The 19,339-nt window shown below is 37.0% G+C and overlaps 1 protein-coding gene across 1 annotated transcript; it reads right to left on the bottom strand.

The window, feature by feature from the left end:
- Positions 1 to 11,578: 11,578 nt before the first annotated feature.
- On the bottom strand, positions 11,579 to 13,097 carry LOC112192883. Its single transcript, XM_040516358.1, has 6 exons — positions 13,016 to 13,097; positions 12,792 to 12,910; positions 12,600 to 12,696; positions 12,427 to 12,522; positions 12,126 to 12,350; positions 11,579 to 12,030 (listed from the first exon to the last, which is right to left on the bottom strand). The coding sequence occupies exons 3-6, from the start codon at positions 12,612 to 12,614 to the stop codon at positions 11,905 to 11,907; spliced, it is 462 nt and encodes a 153-aa protein (XP_040372292.1). The 5' UTR covers positions 12,615 to 12,696; positions 12,792 to 12,910; positions 13,016 to 13,097; the 3' UTR covers positions 11,579 to 11,904.
- Between the last annotated feature and the right edge of the window lie 6,242 nt (positions 13,098 to 19,339).

Genomic DNA, 19,339 nt, shown 5'->3' with positions numbered 1-19,339 from the left:
TGGTTAATTATAAAAGAAAAGAATGGATCAACAGAATCATTGCAATTCTCGAGTCTCGGGTCTCTACATCGACTATTTGGGTTGTTGTACCTAACCCAAGGGCAAAAAGTGTGAGGAGTATTGATAGAGTGCAGACGATAACACTGGCAGAGAGGAGGAACTGTGATATGGTAACAAACTTGATCAACTCAAACAGTTGTCAAGCAAATCATCTATCCAATTGGCTATTGTGAGTACAGGAGAATTCACCCAATAGTTTTCACCAACTTTTGAAAATTAACCGATTTTCAAGTATATGTAGCAAAAAAGTCATTATGCCAATGAAGATTCAACGCTGATGTTAAATAAAGGTTAACTGAAATACAAATTATACGTAAAAGGCAATCATACTTAATAACACTCTTCTTTTACATGTTCACCCAAAACTCAGCTAGAGTTTAGGGCTACGTCACTGTTGCTTACTAGCGATTTCACTATAATCGTATAAATACGGTATATGGTGGTTTAGCTGTATAAAGAAGGCAACCGAATGGGGAGTGATGAAACGCTGGAATTGAAGATGCTTCTCTGAGTGAATGTTGTTGACGTGAGTTGGACTGGAAGCCAACAATGGCGGCCGACAAGTTGGTAGCTGGCCAAACAAGTTAGGGGCTAATCTACTTTTAGGAATATTTTTTGTAATATGACTTGATGTATCTTATGTATATATACCCCATTCTTGAAGAAGAATAATAACAAGAACATTCATCTTTCTCATTCTTTCTGACTTGGTATCAGAGCAGAGATCCAATTTGGACTCTGTATGTTCAGGCAGTTCTGCTGTATTTGTTTCTAATACAGATCGGGTTCCTTTTTTAGTTCTTTTGGTTCTTCATCTGTTCCTCTGTTCTTTTGGCCGATTAATCTTTGTGCTCTTTTGTTCAATTAATCGGTTTCAGAGCGACCTCATCTTTGACCTCAGTACCTCAGCCTTTTCTGTCCTTCACCACCTCATTTAATTATTAGAGAGAAACAGAAGCATTTATTACACCCATTCAGCTATTTTACTACTCTTGCCGTATCCCTCCATTTTGAAACCACCACCCTCATTTTAAAATCCTTTGACCCATTCAATCAAAGCCTTCCCAAGCTGCACGCCTATCCCACATTCCCTCATTTGCTTTCCAATCTTTCTTTAATCCCTCCTCTTCTCCCACTTTTGTGATAACACCACCCACTTACCCGTATACCACCCACTCATTCCACACTTTCCACTTATTTTTTATTTTATTACACTTTATTTTAATACACTTTCCAACACCACCCAGTTTTGCCGTACAACACCTTTTCCAGTTCTCTCTCTCTCACTTCGGTATCTGGTCGGCTCCAACGCCCATCCTTCATTCTCATTCTCACTTTCTCAAAAAAAAAAAAAAAAAAAAAAAAAAAAAATTGCAAATGGCTTGTAACTATTGTAAGGAAGTCGGTCATTTCAAGAATCAATGTCCTAAGTTGCAAAGATTTCATTCCAACAATTCTGGTTGGAGTGGAATGGGCAATACTAGAGGGAGAAGAAGTCAGAGAGACAAAGTTGCAATCCAATAGGTGCCAGAACCCAATTTCTACAGTATTGAAGGGCAAGACCTCTCTAAGGGAATTGTTTCATTGACTAAGGAAACTCGAGGTAAAATTGGTATCGCTTTACATGTTTCTGACTTTACTGGTAGTGATACATGGATAATTGATTCTGGTGCGTCTGATCATATGACCTACAACAAGTCTTTCTTTGTGTCTATGTCATCTCCTTCTGTATCTCATGTTTCTAATGCAAATGGTGCATCTTTTCCAGTCTTAGGCATTGGATCTATTCAGGTTACACCGTCCATTGTTTTACATGATGTCCTTTATGTGCCCTCATTGTCTCATCATCTTTTATCTGTATCTCAATTGAATTCACAAAATAAGTGCTCTGTCACCTTTTATCCAATGTATGTTGTTTTTCAAAATCTATGCAATCGAGTGATCATTGGCAAGGGAGACCTGAGGGGGAGATTGTTTCACTTGGATTGCATGTACGCAGGACAAACACAAGCACCGGAACAGCCTTTGGCCCTGACATTGAGTTCTGATCGATTGAGTGAGGTATGGTTATGGCACAGACGTTTGGGTCATCCATCTTTTGGAGTTATGAAAAAGTCCATGCCTTCGTTATTTTTTGGAATAAGTGATTCTAGCTTACATTGTGAAACTTGCGTTTTGGCTAAGAGTCATAGGTCTAGTTATCCTTCGAGCTTTCATTCTAGTACTATGCCTTTTGAGTTAATTCATTCAGATGTGTGGGGTCCTTCTAAACATTCTACCCTTTCTGGAATGCGATATTTTGTATTATTCATCGATGACTTTACCCGATTGTCCTGGGTTGTTTTATTAAAGTCCAAAGATTATGTTTTCTCTGCCTTTACAGCTTTTCATAGTCTTGTTCGTACTCAATATGATGCTCATATTAAGGTTTTTCGTTCTGATAATGGGGGTGAATTTGTTAATCATTCTTTTCAAGAATATTTCCAACACCACGGCATAATCCATCAAACTTCTTGTCCACAGACACCTGAGCAAAATGGGGTATCTGAACGAAAAAATCGTCACCTTCTAGATATGGCCCGGTCTCTTTTACTTAGTGCTAATATGCCTAAGTACCTTTGGGGAGAGGCTGTTTTGTGTGCTTCTCATCTTATTAATCGTCTTCCATCTGCCCCTCTTCAAGGTCGTGTCCCACTTGAGGTCTTGTCTAACTATGTTTCTATCCCATCATCTAATACTCTTCCTGCTCGTGTCTTTGGTTGTGTTGCCTATGTTCATCTGTATAAGAATCAAAGGTCAAAATTGGATGCTAGAGCCGTTAAGTGTGTGTTTGTTGGGTATGGGTCTCATCAAAAAGGTTACAAATGTTATCATCCTGAATCCCAGAAATTTTATGTCACTATGGATGTTACTTTCAGAGAAGATGCTTGCTATTTCTTGCCTTCTGTGACTCCTCGTCAGGGGGAGAATTCTTATTATTATGAAGATTTGTTCAATGGGCAAGATGGGAGTCAGGCATCTGAGTTCTCAAGGTTGGAATATTTAGGAACGGAGCTGGAAAAGGAGGGTAGAAGCTCTACCGACCCATCATCCGAGTTAGAAACGGAAAATAGGGAAAATATGGATCTGGTTGGAGAAGAAGCTTTAGGCAATGTGTTACCGACTGGTCAACCGGATCAGTCTGACCAGTCGGCCGGAGAGATAGTTTCAGACCCTGTTTCCGATAATGTTCTGCAGTCTTCTGATGGTGTTTTAAACAATTCTTCCGTCTCTCCCTCTCCTTCAGCGGTCTCACCTGCTCAATCATCACCCGAAGTATGTCCTAATCTTTCCTTGTCTAATAGTTCTTCTGTGTCAGGTAGTGTTCCTACCAAAATCTTGCCCAGTCGTTCAACCCGTGGTCAGCCTCCGAAACACTATGAACCTACTCTAAGTGCTAAGGCTAAATACCCTGTTGCTAAATATGTGTCGACCCATAGGTTATCTAAACCGTATGCAGCATTTGTGAATCAATTATCTTCTGTGTCTCTTCCTAGTAAAGTGCAGGATGCCATGAATGATGAGAAGTGGATGAAAGCAATGACAGTCGAGATGGATGCACTTGAGAAGAATTGTACGTGGGAGTTGGTGTCATTACCACCAGGAAAGAAGACAGTTGGTTGTCGGTGGGTGTATACAGTGAAACATAATTCGGATGGTTCAGTGGATCGGTACAAGGCAAGATTAGTGGCTAAAGGTTATACTCAGAAGTATGGAGTGGATTATGATGAGACATTTGCACCAGTGGCCAAAATTAACACAATTCGGGTACTTCTCTCGTTAGCTGCTAATCTTGATTGGCCTTTGCAACAGTTTGATGTTAAGAATGCATTTTTGCATGGTGATCTGCATGAAGAGGTTTATATGGATTTGCCTCCTGGATATGGTACTTCTACTGGAGAGCAGGTGGTGTGCAAGTTGAAGAAGTCGCTTTATGGCTTGAAGCAGTCTCCCAGAGCTTGGTTTGGCCGGTTCACCAAGTTCATGAAGAAAATTGGGTACCGACAGAGCAATTCAGATCATACCTTGTTTCTTAAACATCGGTGTGGTAAAGTGACTGCCTTGATTATTTATGTTGATGATATGGTTGTGACAGGTGATGACATTGAAGAAATTCAAAGGTTACAAGGTCAGTTGTCCTCTGAATTTGAAATGAAAGATTTGGGTAATTTGAAATATTTCTTGGGAATTGAAGTTGCTCGTGGCAAGGATTGTATTGTGTTGAGTCAGAGAAAGTATGTCCTAGACTTGCTGGCAGAAACAGGTATGCTTGATTGTAAACCAGTTGCTACTCCTATCGAGCAGAACCATCAGTTAGCAGAGTATTTAGATCAAGTACCCACAAATAAAGGGAGATACCAGAGGTTAGTTGGACGGTTGATTTATTTATCCCACACGAGACCAGATTTAGCTTATGCAGTTAGTGTGGTGAGTCAGTTTATGCATAATCCCAGTGAAGCCCATATGGATGCTGTATTTCGTATCTTGCAGTATTTAAAGTCTGCTCCAGGGAAGGGATTAATCTTTTCAAAATACAGTCACTTGGATGTTTCCGGATACACAGATGCAGACTGGGCAGGTAGTATTACAGATCGCAGGTCTACTTCGGGCTACTTCACATTTGTGGGTGGTAACTTGGTTACTTGGAAGAGCAAGAAACAAAAGGTGGTGGCTCGCTCTAGTGCTGAAGCAGAGTATAGAGGAATGGCCCGAGGACTTTGTGAGATGTTGTGGTTGAGAAATTTATTGAATGATTTGGGGTTCAGACAGAAAAAGGCTATGCCGCTTTATTGTGATAATAAAGCTGCCATTGAAATTGCTCACAATCCTGTTCAGCACGATCGCACGAAACATGTGGAGGTAGATCGACACTTCATTAAAGAGAAGCTAGATGGACAGATCATTTTGTTTCCCTTCGTTCCTACTGAAGAACAGTTGGCAGATATTCTTACAAAGGCTATGTCGACTAAAGCTTTTTATGACTCACTTGACAAGTTGGGCATCCGTGATCTGTATGCACCAACTTGAGGGGGAGTGTTGACGTGAGTTGGACTGGAAGCCAACAATGGCGGCCGACAAGTTGGTAGCTGGCCAAACAAGTTAGGGGCTAATCTACTTTTAGGAATATTTTTTGTAATATGACTTGATGTATCTTATGTATATATACCCCATTCTTGAAGAAGAATAATAACAAGAACATTCATCTTTCTCATTCTTTCTGACTAATGTGACGCTCCTTGATAACTTCTCTGAGCTGACGTGGAGCATGTTGCGTGTCCACTCCTGATCAGTTGCTCAGCTTGGGCACAAGTATCCACGAGCACAGGTGAGCCTGTTTCCAAACTTTAGCCAAGTAACTCTCAAAGAACATTGACATCCTTACGTACTCCCAACTCTAGTGGAACATCTCCGCATGGCTGTCACTGAAAAGACCAACACCATCTGAGACTAAAATTTGAAAGTTCCTTCACCACTGACATTATCGAAATTTATTTTCAAAACTAGAAAACCTTGAACATTAGCTTGGACTACATACCTTAAAAGTTCAATTCAACACCGGCTTCATCTTAAATTGTTTTTTCCATCCCATATCATGATTATCATCCAAAGATCTCAGATTAGATGGCTAACAGTTGCTTTGTAGAAACCAAATCCCCGATATTGACAATAAAAGGAGAAAATCTTGGGTTGCTACAAAAGCATAGGAAGAGTTGGTATACATATTCATGGATATATTTAGTAAGAGTAGAACACTAAACAGAGGGTTATACCTGTCATCGAAAAAAAAAACAGAGGGTTATACCTGTTTGTGAAAGCCATCAAGAGTTTCAATTCGGCATCTTCCAAGCTAGTAATAATTTTAAAAGGGTTTAGAAAAACAGAATTAGCCCCAATAATCTTACACCAACACTTTGGAGGACCATTCGGAGGCACCAACTGAAAGCTTCTTTTGCTGACAGTAAACCTATGGGTGAGCGGCGAGTCGTTAAGTCAGGGATTCGATCACAGTATATACTTTCCATTAAATTTTTTTGACCCTACCTTACATAAGGTCTTTAATTTTTCGGTGGAATAGATCTATACATGTATCAAATTTGGCAACAATATTGAATGACATAGAGACTTCACCAAGTTGTATGTATTTTCCTTCAACTAGTTAGACAACACCGTAACCAAGTTGATAAGGAAACGATGGACGTAGGTTTTAATTTTTACTTAGCTTTAAGTATGTTCTTTAACAATTGGACAACAAAGCAATGAGAACCGACAACAGTTTTTTTTCCTTCACATATAACATATGAATAACCAATAATTTGCAAAGCTTACCTTGCCTTGGTGCGGAACTTCATGAAGTTAAGGGATTGGTTAGTTCTTAATAACGTAAATGCTTGTAAGTAACCCTCCGCAGGGGCACGCCTTCTTCTGTGTGTGTGTGTGTCAATGAACTAATCAGTGCAAAAGAAAGAAGAAAAAGAAAAATAAATTTTATCTAATTGATGCGGCATATGAAGCGGCATATGAAAAGTGACAGGGATCTGCACTGAAATTGAAGATGGCAGCTTCGTGACTTAGATATCTTAGGAATGAGAAATAACTTATAATTACAGACTGCAGTAAAAGCACTTTCAAAATTCACCTCTGAATTCTTTTGGCTCTGAGGATGCTTTTGCCTGCACCAAATGACTGCTTATGGTTACATGACAGCCACAATCTCAAGCACAACAGAGCATCTGGCAAGGTACAATCTTAAAAATTCTTGAACATCTCGGCATTTTGTGAAGTTTTATTGAAAACCATGATGCAGCACACTATGTCATCACATATCAAGACCATTTCATAAATAACATAAACACATACATGATCTGCAGATGTAACATGAACATATATATTCATAAGAGTAATCCTAATAGTACTAGGCTCTGCATCCATGTTCTGAGCCATTGAAGACATCTGCACCAGCAAGGGATCAACACACCAACTCGAAAGGATAGTCTTCTGCACTTCACCACTTACTTACTTCAGAAATGGGGCTGAACAAATGTAATACAGTGGTTGGTACAGGGACTTACTCCTCTTTATATAGTGGCCAGTAACCGTCTCGCCTCATCCCATAAAGGAGTCCAAGATCAGCTTTAGGTTTATCTTTTAGGAGACTTGATGCTTATCACAAATACCTCAAGTTAATCAGGTAAATTGACAGATGAGTTTCCAACTCCTATTGAGAGATATACACCTCAATAGGTAACCAGAAGTAGACTTATAATCATGTATTTCTTGTTATTTATTTAAATTAAATCAATTGTTTTATTAACTTAGTGTAAACAGATAATGTTAAGTCCATTCAGTTCTAACAAGTTTCACAAACAGAAAAGGAGGATTGCGCAACTCTTGAAATCCGAAGACAAATAAGACAAAGAAAGATACATGCTTCACCAATTAGGTTGTTTCTATCATCCATCAGACATCACACACTTGCTATACAAAGATGTCCGATTTGATGGCTATAAATTGCTTTCTGAACAACAGAGCCATAAAATGACAAAACCTTGTCCCCCAAATCTTGCTGGAAAGGGCTAGGATAAGAAGAGTTGGTTTACATATACAGTTCTATCTGGATAAATAGAGCAACACAAAAGAAGGGTCAGAAGAGTCAAACCTCTATGCTGCAATCTGTTAAGAGATTCTCCATGCAACAGCTTCTACAGTAACAATGATTTCTCTAAGAAAAATAGAGTAGCCAAATAAACGGAAAGGTTCAGAGGAACAAACTGAAAGGTTCTTTTGATGAAAGGGAACCTTGGGAGATGGCATGAGGAGCCTACCAGTTAGCTGACTCAACTACTCCTCATCTGGCGTTTCAGAAAGCCTGCAAATCAAATAAGCCCCATTTTCAATGATGCTGTAGTAATATGGAAAACTATCCCGACCATACTATTGCTTTCAAGTAATAATCTCGAATTCCAAAGACTTCACCAAGTTGTAGGAAGTGTGTATCTTCCTATAGTCTCAATTCCCAATAACATAGACCTAAACTATTCCTCCCCTGGTAATAAATTTTTCACAAAAAGCGCAAAAAGTATTGAAAATCTTACTATTTGAGTTGAGTATCACAGATGGAAGAGATTTCAGACTTCAAAGCACCTACATACTCATGCAAGTGCAACTAACCACATTTTGCTGCAAAGGGATAAAGAAGAATTGGTCTACATGTAAGCTTTAATCTAGAGTTTTGACAAAGAGAGCAATACAAAAACAAGGGTCATTCCACTTGTACTGTAGGCTGCAAGCTGTTAAAAGTGTTCTGCTGAACACCTTCCAAGCTAGCAATGATTTCGACTTGGAGGACACGTCAGAGGAACAAATGAAAAGATTAGTTGCTGAAAGGAAAACTTTCGAAGATGGCATCCAAACAAATTTACAGACTATGAAAGCCTGCGAATCAGACCAATCACATTTTGAATGAAGGTGTTAGAAGCTATTTGTAAGTGATATGATATGTTTTATTGAATCATAAACTGACATGTGGACAAAAAGAGGAGAGAGAAATATAACTTTTGCTTTGGCTATTCATGATTCACTAGCTAAATATAGCTAGTCATTTTAGCAAAACTTAAATTTAACTTAGCTCTAGCTATTCTGTTGGAGTTGAATTTTGCTTCAAAAATAATTTTATTTAGCTAAAAGTCAAATTCAGCTACTCTATTAGAGAGGCTGTAAAGCTAGTTAAATCTAAGAAATTAAAGGGAAACCAGAGAGAAAAAGAGGCAAGACAAAAGCAAAAAATGCATTCAAAATTCTGTCAAGTAGCTTTATAAAGCTTACCATGCTTCAAGAAACTTTAAGAAATTAGGAATTGCTTCGGTGTTCGTAGCTTGGTCATGTGTATAGCTTCAACGTCCCTAACACTGTCATCTCATTAAACTGATAAGAAAGAAAATTGGTTAAATGCTGGAGAGAAGACAAAAAGGATCCTCGTGAACAAGTTTTATTCCGTTTAGTACGTGATGCTTCAGATATAAAAAGTTTTGGCTTTAAAAGTGACTGACTAAAGTTATGTGATTTCCACTACAACAATCACAATCTAGTTCGCATTTGGGTGCTTTGAATGATTTTGGAAAAGAAACTGGAGAGAAGAGAATAGAATAAACAATAAGAAATTTCATCCTCATATTCATTTAGGAAAACAGAATGAATAGAACTAGAAAGACGAGACAAGCTAGAGTACCCCCCAGTATGGGATACCTCTATTTTTTATTTTTTTAATATATAACAATTAAATATGATAGTAACCTGATGAATAGGTCATCAGGTTACCCAATAAAATTTTGACACATGGAAAATAAAATAAAAAAATTATACCAATTTAACAACACATTTGTCATCAATTTGTAATATTGTCTATGTACATGTAAATATTGTCCTAGACCTTGTAATTACTACAAATAGGACATTTATTACAATACTTTTGATAATTTGTCCTTACATTCGTAATAAGCGTTGTCAGAGATGTAATTATTTTCTCAATGACAAAAATTACAGAAAGTACCACCCAATTACACAATCGAGAATTATATTACGTGAATGAGGACATATGATTTATTTAGACTAAAATATGAAGATTTACCAATCGTACAACACATTTGTCGTCAATTTTGTAAAATGGTTCATAACTTGGTAGATGTTGTCCTAGACCTTGTAATTACCACAAAGAGGACATTTATTACAATACTTTTGATAATTTGTCCTTATATTCGTAATAAGCGTTGTCAGAGATGTAATTATTTTATCAATGACGAAAATTACACAAGATACGGACCAATTACACAATCGAGAACTATATTACGTGAATGAGGACATATGATTTATTTAGTCTAAAATATGAAGACTTACCAATCGCACAACACATTTGTCGTCAATTTTGTAAAATGGTTCATAACTTAGTAGATGTTGTCCTAGACCTTGTAATTACCACAAAGAGGACATTTATTACAATACTTTTGATAATTTGTCCTTATATTCGTAATAAGCGTTGTCAGAGATGTAATTATTTTATCAATGACGAAAATTACACAAGGTACGGACCAATTACACAATCGAGAACTATATTACGTGAATGAGGACATATGATTTATTTAGTCTAAAATATGAAGACTTACCAATCGTACAACACATTTGTCGTCAATTTTGTAAAATGGTTCATAACTTAGTAGATGTTGTCCTAGACCTTGTAATTACCACAAAGAGGACATTTATTACAATACTTTTGATAATTTGTCCTTATATTCGTAATAAGCGTTGTCAGAGATGTAATTATTTTATCAATGACGAAAATTACACAAGGTACGGACCAATTACACAATCGAGAACTATATTACGTGAATGAGGACATATGATTTATTTAATCTAAAATATGAAGACTTACCAATCGTACAACACATTTGTCGTCAATTTTGTAAAATGGTTCATAAATTGGTAAATATTGTCTTAGACCTTGTAATTACCACAAATAGGACAATTATTACAAAATGTTAATCATTTGTCCTTATATTCGTAATAATCGTTGTCAGAGATGTAATTATTTTCTCAATGAGGAAGATTACACAAGGTACAACCCCATTGTCTTCAATTTTGTAAAATTTATTTCAATATTTTTGATAATTTGTCTTTACATTCGTAATAATCGATGTTAGAAATGTAACTATTTTCTAAATACGGAACATTACACAAGATACAACTCAATTACATATTCGAGAACTTTATTACATGAATGAGGACACATGCTCTATTTAATATTTCATCTTAAACCAAGGTTTGGAATTGAGGAAGAGTAGAGAATTGGTGCTGGAGGTTGATCAAAAGCCTTTGCCAGTTGAAAGGTGGGATTGTGCAGTACATAAATTGAAGAATAAGGATTTTGGGTGAAAGTTGTTGACGGCAACTGACCAAATTGAGGTAAGAAGCATTCTTGGTTTGGATTTAATTCTTAGTTGGGTTTAATTGAAACTAAGGTAGGGTCTGGTATCAAGGCAGACTTGAACAAGAATAGTGTAGTTAGAGGGGGGACTTGCTTCCCAGAAGTTACTTGGATATCCTGGTGAGCTAGACCTTACTTGGATATCCAGGTGTGCTAGACCTTACTTGGATATCCTGGTGAGCTAGACCTTACTTGGATAATGGTAGAAGTAAACTATTGTCGATACCTTAATTGAATGTTGAAGGCTTTATATGGTTTTGAGATTCCATTGAACTGCATGTTGGTATATGTATAATTGTCCTATTCTGGAGTTAAGTTGCAGATTCGGGTGAGTTTGGCAGAAATTAAATTATAGTTAAAGGTTTGGTTTGGTGCTGTGAAAATTAGTTGTTTGTTTGAACTATTTACGTGATTTAGGATTTATAGAATGTAAAAAGCTATAAGATCGAATTGGAGTGTTTTAGTTCGTGTGTTAAAGTTAAGCACTTTTGTTCTTGTAGAATGTAAAAGAAAAGAAACACAATATTCACATACCAAAAAGTTAACCACTGAGTTTGGTTGTTATAGAACATACAAGAAAATAACATTTTCCTCGTACCAAGAAGTTAACCACTGCTTTTGGTTCTAAACCTCATGTTTCAGAAGCAGAATTAGAATCAGTTTTGGCCACCCATGTAGGCCCAGAAGAAAGCAAATTAAAGCAAGCTACAATCAGGCACAAGCCTATTAAAGCTTCAAGCTAAATTCCAGTAAAATGCGCCGAAGGGAAGTTCATGTAGACAACACCATAGTCCATTACCAGACTTTGCTTTGATAAACTGTCAGCAACTTTATTTACAATTGTCATACACATACATGAGATCTCCCAATCCTGCGGATACCAAAGAAATGTTCGGAGGACTTTTAAAAATGGCCCCTCTAAATGCCAATTCTCGCCTCCATCTTCTTAAAATATCCTGTCAACACAATCACAGAAGTACTTAATTGGAATGTTCAGACTTAGACATTGAAAATGTTCCTTAGGTCGAATTTTCAAAATCTTGCTCAATACCTGAAATTCCTTAAGCCCCATATTTACGACAATCCCAAATTCTACCACAATCAAATCAAGATCAACGGTACTAACCACAGGCCATGCATCATCCACCAGCACACAATGACGATATATCATTTCTTTGTTCAGTTCGTTCACTTCAGTGATGACTTCGATAGCCAAAGCATTAAAGTCGTGACTACCAATGATTAGAACTTGATACTCAGCAGGACGTCCTAGGACCTTGAGATACAAGCAGAAGATGTTACACGTGCACCTGTAATGGCTTCCCTTGCATTAAAAAAACTAGACTCCTTACCTGCCATTTTTCATGGTATAATCCAAGAGGAGCAATCCACATGTTCTCATCTGGCCAATTTTCAGCATCTCTCAAGATTTGCAAAACCTTGTTGACCTGCACAGTCAAAGTATCATCACTTCTCATTCAACTATAATAAGACAGAACTCAATATTTATTAATAATAAAGTTACCTTCGACATCACCATAAATTGATCATTTACGACAAATGTGCATAGTGTATCAGTGTTCTGGTCATCAACATTCAAGACAGTACATAATTGCTCAAGGGTGAAATGAAAGAACAAAAATTTCAGATGGTTATTGCATCATAGCATCAAGAAAATATTTTGAAATTAAAAGTGAGAGTAAAATAATCTGCATGCCCATGAATAGTAACTTTCTTATTATGGATATTCTCCACAAATGATTCAAATAGCTCACCACCCTCAGCTCGAAGTTCAGTAAGAGACTTTTTACCAATTGCTTCATATAATGCAGATAACTGTCAAAATTTCAGTCTATCAAATTAAAGGTTTTAACATATTAGTTGAAGCATAACTTATCAAGGAAGGAAAGAGGCAAGAGAATGAGAACTAAAGAGGCATACCTCTCTAGGATTCACTATCCGACCATGGTATATGGGAACCTTCAACAACCGAAAGATATTGCGCTCGGGAAAATCTCTAAAGTCAGCAAGGGCCCAGAAACATGGGTCATTATTATTCCCGAATTATTATTCCCTAGACCGAATTATTGTTCCCTAGATCTCAAATTTCCAGAAACATGGGTCATTACAAGGACCCAGCAAAGTACCTAAGCCAGCTAGAGAGTTTGGAAGGTTGTTTAGGACAGAGTACACTAAAACAAGATCATCACTTATTCTCAGTACACAGAGGCCTTTTGCCATGCCAGGAAACTCTTTCAAAAAAACCAGAAGATACTGAGAATGAGAAATGGGGTTTATGATATACGTAACTAGCAGTAACTAGCATCATGTACGTGGTTTCCTATTGCAGCTTTCGTAAATGTATGTGTAGTGATATGGAAAAGTGAGAAGTTCTAAAAACCACAGCTGGGAAACAGAACAATGGTGTCCGATAGCTAGATATAGCTGCTAAGAACAATGATTTCTGGATTGAAATGAACTACAATATGAAAAACAAGTGGCAGGCTGTAATGAACTAAAACATATGGCTGAATGTATGGTTCGCAAGTCAGCTTACGCGATCACAGCTAGGTTCTTCATCTTTTGGAATACATGAGGTCTCCTCTCCACAATGGTGTTTAAGAATATGTACAGAACAGCTGACCTGAAAGCAGAGAACATCATCTGACATTTTACTGACCCTGTCTTCATCAAATTCCTCTTGAGTTTTTACAAACATAGTCAAATCATGAGCACTCTAAATCCGTAATTAGTGCCCTGTTAGTTGAAGAAATATTGTATGTTAAACATAGGAGATAATTAATCATGTATATGCAGATAAAGTACTCTTGATTTTGTAAATGAAGGATTTTTCTGTAGAAAAGAAAAGGAAAAAAAAAAATTAAAAAGGCAACGCACTAATTTCATAACATTCATCTAGCAAAGAACCCACACATCTCCCACAATTATCAATGTCGATATCAGAAGATACATACCATAATCCTGTGGAGTAGTTGAAATCTGCAGAGGATTCATTCTGTCGATATTGCCCTCCAACCAAATAACAGTTTGAAGCTTTACCATCCACTGTATGAGATGAGAACAGTAAATTTTTAGAGATAATCATTTAAAAGAACATCACAACAGAAATCAAACCAAATTCAGAAATCAAAATAGAACGTATACCTGTTCTATCTCTTCAAATTCCCTTCAGGGCTCTCAATTTACATGAGAAAAGACTCAAACTTTGTTCAGCAGGACACACAGCCCGTTTTAACTAACAACAAAAACCCCATTTCTTCAAACTCCCATCAATCCCCTCAATTTACATGAGAAAAGAATCAATCTTTACTCTTCACAAACTCGAAAGTAAACCCCAAAACATAAAAGCAAGCAATACCAGCAACAAAAGAACAATTTAAGAACATAAATGGTTGAATGCCAATTTCAGAACCAGCTAACCAAGCTTGATTTCAGCAACTAACCAAGCTTGTTTCAGGCTATCTGCTTTGCTGCTTGAGGAAGAGAGCAACCAAGTTCAAGACTTCGAGGCTATTCGACTGAAAACCCAGAAAGTAGTCGAGATGTTCATGTGATACAGATCGATTGAAAAGTAAGAGCCGAGTTACCACCGTTAGTTCGTCACCATCGAGTGTAGAAACGGCCATCGACGCCTCAAAGATCGAGGAGACACGCTGAGACAGAGAGGGTCACGCAGTGGGGAGGCAGAGTCACGCAGAGAGAGAGAGAGAGAGAGAGAGAGAGTCGTGGTGGCATATCATATGAACCAGTTACCGGCTAAATAGGTTAACTTGATTCGAATATCCACGACCATTGGATATATTGTGGATCTGACGGTCACAAATATTCATCAAACAAACAGCATGGGATACACCCCAGTACTGTAGAATTTCCCATGTGGTAGAAGCAACTCACTATTTATAGGCTATATGTAGCTGCTGATAGGCATTGCTACATGGATACGGAGCTCTCCAAATTATGACAAAATCAAAGTGGAAACCTAAATGGTAGGCTCTAGTTTTCAACATAAACAACTAAGCAAATAACAAGTCAATGCAAAACAAAATAAGAAATAGATGGTGAAATCTTGGCTATAGAGCTATTCAAATTACAAACTGTCAAGAAATCGTAAGTGCCCCTTAAGCACTCTTGCTATGTCAGGTCCCTGGAAATTTAGGGGAAAGAACCCTATTTGACGGCAAACGTTTTGAAACCATGCAGCGGATAAGGGAACTTAAGTACCTGGACTCTGTTTGCACTCTGCACCAGTTGATAAAATTCCCCAAGAAACCCACTTACAGATCGAAATAATAATAGATGCTCCAGCTGCAGATAACATGCATAGTATTATTTGCTAAGGAAAAGACACAGCAGAGGATCTAATAATTAACGGGAAACCGTAGAGAAAAATATATGCATTCAAAATTCTGTTAAGTAGCTTTATAAATCTTAACACGCTTCAAGAAACTTTAAGAAACTAGGAATTGCTTCAGTGTACGTAGCTTGGTCATGTGTATAGCTAGCTTCAACATCCCTAACACTATGGTCTCATTAAACTGATACGAAAGAAGTTTGGTTAATGCTGGAGAGGAGATAAAAGGATCCTCATGAGTCATGAACAAGTTTTACTCTGTTTAGTACGTGATTGATGCTTCAGGTATAAAAGTTGTAGCTCTGAAAGTGATTGACTGCAGCAATGACAATCAAGTTCGCATTTGGGTAAACTTTGAATGGTTTTGGAAAAGAGAAGTTGAGAGAAGAAAACAGAATAAGCCTACTGTTGTTAGCATGCCAGGTCGTTATCCTATCTGAAATAAGACACAAACTGTGAGATTGAACCTTTGATTTTGAGGTAAGTACATCTTTCAATCTTCATGGTTATTTACTTCGTATTTGCCATTGATTTTTTCTCATTTGACTATGTCATTTGGCTTTGATTGAGGGGTTTTGGTTCATGTCCCCTACTTTTTTGTTCTTAAATATTTTTCTTTTCTTTTGATAAATTTTTCTTCCAGGTTTATTGGCAACAAAATAAACAATAAGAAATTTCATCCTCATATTCATTTAGGAAAAAAAATGAAAAGAACTAGGAAGACTTACCCTGGATTTGTGGAATATGACAAATCTTAGGCTACTTTGGGCCGCTCTCCTCGGTGCATCTTTCTTGTATAAGGAGACAATTACCAATGCGTATCTCATTTAATTTGGTGAGGGGCGTGAGGCCTTGCATAGGTTCAACGAAAGGTAGATACTTCAGATTCTTGCATAGGTTTGAGGGATAACTTCCCAACTGGTAATTTTGATGACACTTCAACGTCTTAATAATTGCACTCTACTTTTTAAGTAATTAAAAGTAAAGTGCAAGTGAAAATGAACTACCAAAATCAGTCCCTAGAGCTAAATTCTCAATATTTCCAAGAAAATCTCTCCTTTTTACCTCTGAAACTCGGTACACCCAATTGAAAGTTTTGAGCTCATCAGAATTCCTAAGCTAACTGTCACAACTGAATGTATCCTAGCTAGCCAGAACTACCACCATGCACCTGAAATAAATGACTTGCCTCAGCTGCATAAAGTTTTCCAATCATACCAGTCACAATGTGAATGATCTTAAAGTAATGTGGAGAAAACTAATGCTTTCAAATCAGCTAATAATGTTGAAAAGCATAAAATGCATCAATTGACACGTTGTGTGTTTTCCTGGTCAGTCAGTTCTTAATATCCATTGCAGAATAGAAATATTTCATTGTGGTATTGATTCTATTGAAACTGTTAAGAGGGGGCAAAGATAAAGTTCATTCTTATACTGAATTGTAGCTTGAATTAAATTTCACAATCGTCTCAAGAATTTGCTGGAAAACCAAACTCATCTCTGCCCTGTTCTCTGTTAAATTGCAGGGAACACTGATATTGAAAGATATTTAAAATATTATGTAGACACTGCAATCCACTGACTGTCCGCAAATACGCCCTGAAAGGATCTTGCTATAGGTTTTAGTATTTATTTGGAGTCAAGCAAAAACAGAAAGAGGTGTATGTTCTTTAGCAATTGGACAACAATGCACTGACAACCAGCAACGTTTTATTTTTTTATTTTTTCATTTTCATAGCTCCATCAGAATCAGTCCTATAAAGCTGTAAAGAGACAATTTACAATAGTCCACTAATTTGAAAAGCATACCTTGAACTTCAAGAAATTACGGAACTGCTTGTACTTATGACTTGAATACAATTCAATAATCTTCTGCAGGGACAAGCCTTCCTCCATGTGTGTCAATGAACAAATCAATGCCTCATATGATACAGTAATGTACAGGGATTTGCATAAGCTTCTAAAAATGAAGATGGAAGCTTTGCGACAGGGATGTCTTAAAACTGAGAAGAAACTTATAACTTACAGAGAGCTCTAAAAGTTCTTTCAAAGCTCACCTGTGAATTTTATTTGATCTGAGAATGGTTATGCCTGCACTGAATGACTGCTTATGGTTGCATGACTGTCGTAATCTCAACTACAACAGAGCAGCTGGCAAGATACAAAATCGCTAAAATTCTTGAAAATCTTATTATTTAAGTATCAAAAATGGAAGAGGATTATATTTCAGACTTCAAAGCACCTACGTACTCGTGCAACTAACCACATTTTTCTGCAAAAGGATAAGGAAGAGTTGGTGTAAGCTTTAATCTAGTGTTTCGACAAGGAGAGCAATACAAAACAAGGGTCATTCCACTCGTACCTGTATGCCGCAAGCTATTAAAGTTTTCTGAGGAACACTTTCCAAGCTAGCATTTATTTCGACTTGGAAGACGCATCAGAGGAACAAATGAAAAGATTTGGTTGCTGAAAGGCAACCTTTCGAAGATGGCATCCAAACAAACTTACAAACTATGAAAGCCTGCGAATCAAACCAGTCAAAGTTTGAATGAAGCTGTAGTATGGAAAACAGTTCAAAACCACCCTCTTTATTACTGGGCGAGTCATTAACTCATGGATTTGTTCACAGTATATGATTTCCACTAAAAATCTTTGACTGCCTTACATAAGGCAACTAATTTTTTGGTGGAAAAGATCTATAAATGTTTCAAATCTGACAACAATATTGAATGACATGGAAACTTCACCAAGTTGTATTTTTCTTGAAGCAATTAGACAACACAGTAAGTAAGTTGATACGGAAACAATGGAGGTAGATCTTAATGTTAAATTTTACTTGGCTTTAAGTATAAACAGAGAGCAATATATGTTCTTTAACAATTGAACAACAAAGCAATGAGAACCAACAACACTTCTTTTTTCTTTCACATATGAATAAATCCTATAAAGCTGTTAAAGAGAGTACAGAATTAAGTCAATTAACCAATCATTTGAAAAGCTTACCTTGCCTTGGTGCGGAACTTCATGAAGTTAAGGGATTGCCTAGTGCTTATAACGTAAAAATAACCCTCCGCAGGGACACGCCTTGTTCTCTGTGTGTCAATGAACTAATCAACACAGGAGAAAGAAGGAGAAAAGAAAACAAATTTTATCTAATTGATGCCTGATATGACAAGTGACAGGGATCTGAAATTGAAGATGGCAGCTTCGTAACTTAGATGTATTAAGATTGAGAAGTAACTTGTAACTTACAGACAGCGTAACAGCTCTTTCGAAATTCATCTCTGAATTTTTTTGGCTATGAGAATGCTTTTGCCTGCACCAAATGACTGCTTATGGTTACATGACAGCCATAATCTCAAGTACAACAGAGCATCTTGGTACAAACTTAAAAGTTCTTAAATCTTGGCATTTTTGTGAAGTTTCACAAACAGAAAAGCAGTCATTTGGTGCACTCTTGAAATTCGGAACAAAGAAAGCTACCTGCTTCACCAATTATAGCTTGTTTCTATCATCTATCGGACATCACACACTGTTGCTATACACACTCCAGTCAGTTTATGTGTCCGCAAACATGCATGTGGAAGTGTTTACATATATCTCCATAGGAATGAGTAAATAACAACCATGTAAAGGAAATAATGGACCAACGGAAGTACCAGGACTCTGTTTGCACAACAGCTATTCCTCCAATTTAGCAAAAACCTCCAGAAATTGTTTGCCAAAAACAAACTAGATGCCCCTGCAGAAACAACTATTGAATGGATTTATCTATATATTTTGCTCATAATATAGTGAATACATAGATATAAAAAAGACAGAGAAATAGATAAAGAGACTAATTTACTTTTTGGCTTTCTTCAGCAACTCTATTGAATCTCCTGCAAACCCAA

This window comes from Rosa chinensis, chromosome 3 (genome assembly GCF_002994745.2).
Source record: "Rosa chinensis cultivar Old Blush chromosome 3, RchiOBHm-V2, whole genome shotgun sequence".
NCBI lineage: Eukaryota > Viridiplantae > Streptophyta > Magnoliopsida > Rosales > Rosaceae > Rosa > Rosa chinensis.
This window is presented reverse-complemented; position numbering and strand designations above follow the sequence as displayed.